The 4,552-nt window shown below is 41.5% G+C and overlaps 1 protein-coding gene across 1 annotated transcript; it reads left to right on the top strand.

Moving 5' to 3' along the window:
- Positions 1-1,017: 1,017 nt before the first annotated feature.
- Positions 1,018-3,946, top strand: LOC309720776 (paraneoplastic antigen Ma3 homolog; the record flags this gene model as incomplete). Its single annotated transcript, XM_082557947.1, has 2 exons — positions 1,018-1,322; positions 1,738-3,946. The coding sequence occupies exon 2, from the start codon at positions 2,309-2,311 to the stop codon at positions 3,944-3,946; it is 1,638 nt and encodes a 545-aa protein (XP_082414073.1). The 5' UTR covers positions 1,018-1,322; positions 1,738-2,308.
- Positions 3,947-4,552: the final 606 nt, after the last annotated feature.

The following is a 4,552-nucleotide window of genomic DNA, read 5'->3' as shown; positions in this document are numbered from 1 at the left end:
TCAGAGTGACGGTATGCTCGCAAGGGGACGTTCCAGCTCCACCACGGTCACCCACACGCAGTGATTTTCACTCTGCATATAATCGTCTTTGCAGCAGCATCTGTGTTCAAGTTACACCTCTCCATACATATTTATAACCACTCGAGAGACAGCTGGGTTATGTGCTAAGTTTCCTCTCCTCTGCTGTGTAATTATTCGGTCTCGGTGGCTACAATACATCAGTAATGCTGTTTATGGCTCAAGGTCAGGGCCAAATGTCCACAGAGATGAGGCGGTGATGGATTACTGCTTTTCAGAGTCTTGAACTCTGTGGAACAGTGACAGATTTCAGCAAATCAAAAAAGACATTTTTCTCTGAGTCATTTTATTGACGCCTCAGACCTCTCAAAGTAAAACAACCTAAAAGTTTTCCTGTGTGTGCCTTCATTTGTCTTTTACCCAATCTGCTCCATCTAGATAATCAACAATCTCTTCAATTGTACAGAGCGCTTTAGTCTCTGAGCTCACTGTTTGAGTTTACATGTCCACCTGAAAGCAAAAAACGCTAAGCTTTGGAAAACACAGTCTGTGCAACCTGTTCTGTTTTTAAACACCACAAAGCACAAAGATAATGTGGATAAATGTGTAAAAGGTATATTGTTCGTGGTGCAGGGTGTATTGTGGTGGTGATTGTTGTTTGTGTTGGTTTTAGCATGTGTCTCTTTGCAGATTTGAGCATGATAAACAGTCAGATTCAGCATGGCGCACTGTTCATGCATTAAAAAAGTTCTCTTTGGTTTCACTGAGCTTCTAGTGCTCGTTCTTTTCCTCTTTTTAATTAGGCTAAGTTCTTTATTCTTGAGTCTTTGGTTTTTCATTTGACTTGATGATCAGTCTAGTGATAAAATTGAGTTTTGTAATCGTGTTTTGGTTTATGGTTTAATTTTTTTTTCTCTAAAAAGAAGAGGAAAGAAGACAATGGATGGATGGATGGATGGATGTTTTACTTCCCTCAGTGTTCCTGTCTGTCTTGTGTAACCCAGTAGAGAAAACTACCTTTTGTTATTTTTTTCTTGTTTTCGTTTTGATTGTATAAATGTATTTTCATTATTTTATTTTGAAAAGAAACATTTATTTTGAAAAAAGGAAGTGTGATCCTCTAGCAAACTTTATTTTCTGTTGCTGGATCACAAGGGATAAATGCCTTTTTCATTGGTTGAAGGTGGTTTTAGCCCCGTCTTCCGAAACACCAGACCATCATTTCACATGAGCTAGATCTTTTCGCACGTGGAAATAGATGAGACAGGTCACGGATAGCTCGTGCGGAATTTTCTAACATTTTGGTGAGTTTAGCCCATGGGTTTGAAAAGTTAATAATGTGTTAGTCTGTTGCTAAAAGTTGTTTCTTCTGTTCATACCGATTCGCGAGTGGTAATTTGCTGTTTAAAAACGGTTGAAATGCTGTTGTGGTAGGATTTGTTTAGCATACTCGAAGGATGATTGGAAAAATGTATTATCTTGCTGGTTATACCTATTAATCATAATTTCATGGTTAAAAAGAGAACAAGAAATTCATTTGTTGTTTACATGGTTAAAATAATTTCATGTATAACGAGAGATATATTCAAAGCATGCATGTAATGTATTACTGTGGTAATGTGAAAGATGTGAAAAGAGATAGAGAACTAAAGCTATAGCTGTGATACAAGAGAAGAAACGGAGCTGGCTGTGTACAATAATGTTAATATTGTTGTGCAGGCTAGGTTTTTTTCCCTTGTCCGTGTGGAAGGAACTAAGATTTTGGATTCCAATGGATTCTCTCCGGATGGAGATGGCGAGCCTGAGCCCAGACTGAACTTTGCAGAGGAACTTACTCTTCTTCCTCGACGGAGACTCCCAAGTGGTAACACACAAACCACAAACGAAAGAGAACAAGAACTAGACTAAGAATTTTTGACTTGACAAATGACCAAAGACAAAAAGACAATTGAATATTGAGCTCAAACGACTATTTCTGGGGTTATTTTTGTTTTGCCGGCTTCTTCCTCTTATTGTTATGGTTATTATCACTACTACTGTCAATGTGGAATTTGTGTCTTGTTTATTTCATTTTTGTGCAAAATAATAACTGTTGCTGCTCAAATTCCTGTCTCCAGCCATTTCATTCTGCATTCGCCTCGCTTTCTATTGTAGCCCTGCCGAACCTAGCAACTGGTCCGTAGTTTGGCTGTCCTAAACTATTTAAAATGAGTCAGTGGTTACAGTAAGTCTTGGCGAGCCAGCCAGGAGGCTTTTTCTCATGTGATTACAAGTATATAACGCACCCCAAATGGACCGTCTTGTTGAACGTGAATCTGTTAAAGTCCCAAATTCGGTGATCGTGAGCGAAATAGCTGGAGATGAGCAAATTGATGAGGTGACTGAATTCCTAAAACAGTATGGGTCAATCTCAAGAGTCTTAAAGGTAGATGATGGTAAATCTGAGTTTATCTCGAGTGTTGTTGTTGAGTACAATTCAGGTACTGCTGTTGATGCTCTTGAGCCGTTACCTTACAACCACATATCCGATAGCGGGGTTAAGTATAGAATACAGTCTCTTGCAAGCGTATACACGCGATGTGTGGGGAATGATACAACCAAGTCATATCTCACTGAGTTAAAAAACCTAGCCAAAATGAGCGGCCGAGGGTTTGCAGATGTTCTGAAAGACATGATGTCACAGATAGCTGAATCAATCAAAGAGCCTGAACATGATCAATCAGAGCAAATTGACTTACCTGAATCTCCCTTGGCTGAGTTTCAGCCTTCAGCTGTTGAACCCAGTGTTGATGGTGCACAGCAATCGAACCAGTCAAATCACACTGCAAGAAACCCAGCTCATAGTGTACCCACCATACCTGCACCTGATTTAAACCCTCCTGAGGTGCAGCGTGTAGTAGTTGAGCACATTGTGAGAAGAGATGATCATTCAGTGCAACATTTTTCACAAAAACTCAGAGCTTTTTCTGGCAAGGACCCCCGGCCAACCTATGAGCCAGATTATGATACTTGGCGTTCCAGTGCTGAACTAATCTTGAGTGACACTTCCATGTCGCAACTGCAACAATCGCAAAAGATTCTTGAGTCTCTCTTACCCCCGGCAGCTGACGTAGTTAAGCACTTGAACCCAGACAGCTCACCTGCAGACTACCTTCAAATGTTGGATTCTGCCTATGGGACAGTTCAAGATGGTGGAGAGCTTTACGCCAAATTTCTTGACACCTTCCAAAATCCAGGTGAGAAACCGTCGTCATACGTACAACGCCTTCAGGTAGCTTTAACTCACACTGTAAAACGGGGTGGTGCTTTAAGCAATGATGTTGACAGACTCCTTGTCACGCAGTTCTGTCGTGGTTGCTGGGATGATTCCCTTTTAAATGCACTTCAACTAAAACAAAAACGGATAAACCCCCCATCTTTTCCTGAGTTGCTTCTCTTATTACGCACAGAAGAAGACCAAAATGCTACCAAAACAATGCGAATGAAGCAACATTTGAACATCACGAAACAAAAAGCGACATACCACCTCCAAACAGTCAAAGGCTGCTTAGATGAAAATGAAGACACAACCACCTTAAGCTCAATTAAAGAACTCTCAAAGCAAGTTGCAGAGCTCCAGGCCCAACTGGTGCAGCTGACCGCGAAATCAAAAGCGCAGAATTCCAGATATGCCTCCCATACCAAGTCTAAAGAAAACCGAAAGCCAGACAAAGTGAGCAAGGAGCCCTCAGAACGAACAGTTAAAACTCAAAGTACCCCACCCAAACCGTGGTACTGTTTCCAATGTGGAGAAGATGGCCACATCAAGCCAAACTGCGAAAATGAACCAAACCCAGCCCTAGTTGCTGAAAAGCGCAAACTGTTTAAAGAGAAACAGAGGAAATGGGAGGTTGAGAACCCTCCAGCCACTAAGGAACAGTTAAACTGAAAACAGTCTCTATTGCGGGGCAAATGGAGACTGCAGCCAGGCGATCATGTCCCACTAAGTACATGCAACATGCTAACTGTAAGCAATCTGTCACTAAGCCACAGAAGTATAGTCTGCCAAAAGGGTTGGTTGGCTCTAAATGCACAGCAGTAGTTAGCATTTCTGGCGTTAATGTAAATTGTCTCCTGGACTCAGGGTCACAAGTGACCACAGTCGCTGAGTCGTTCTACAAACAGAACTTTCCAGATCAAAATCTTAACCCACTCTATGATCTTTTGGAAGTGGAGGGTGCTGCAGGTCAGCCCGTCCCCTATTTGGGTTATATAGAGACATGCATTACTTTTCCAAAAGACTTCTTAGATGCAGAGATGGACATACCAACCTTAGCTCTTGTTGTTCCAGACACTCATCCAAACAGTCAGACCCCAGTGTTGGTGGGAACAAACACGCTTGATGTCCTTTATGAAAAATTTTTGGACCTTAAGACTTCTGACTACTTACCTAGTCCTTGCGGGTTTAGAGCCCTGTTGAAAACTCTAGAACTAAGACATACACAGAACAAAGATGGGAGCATTGGGTTAGTTACCCTGTCAGGCAAGGCTACAG

Source organism: Aulonocara stuartgranti (genome assembly GCF_965226115.1).
Source record: "Aulonocara stuartgranti genome assembly, chromosome: 13".
In the NCBI taxonomy this organism is placed as follows: Eukaryota; Metazoa; Chordata; class Actinopteri; order Cichliformes; family Cichlidae; genus Aulonocara; species Aulonocara stuartgranti.
Note: the sequence above shows the minus strand (reverse complement) of the source record. Positions and strands in the feature narration are given on the sequence as shown.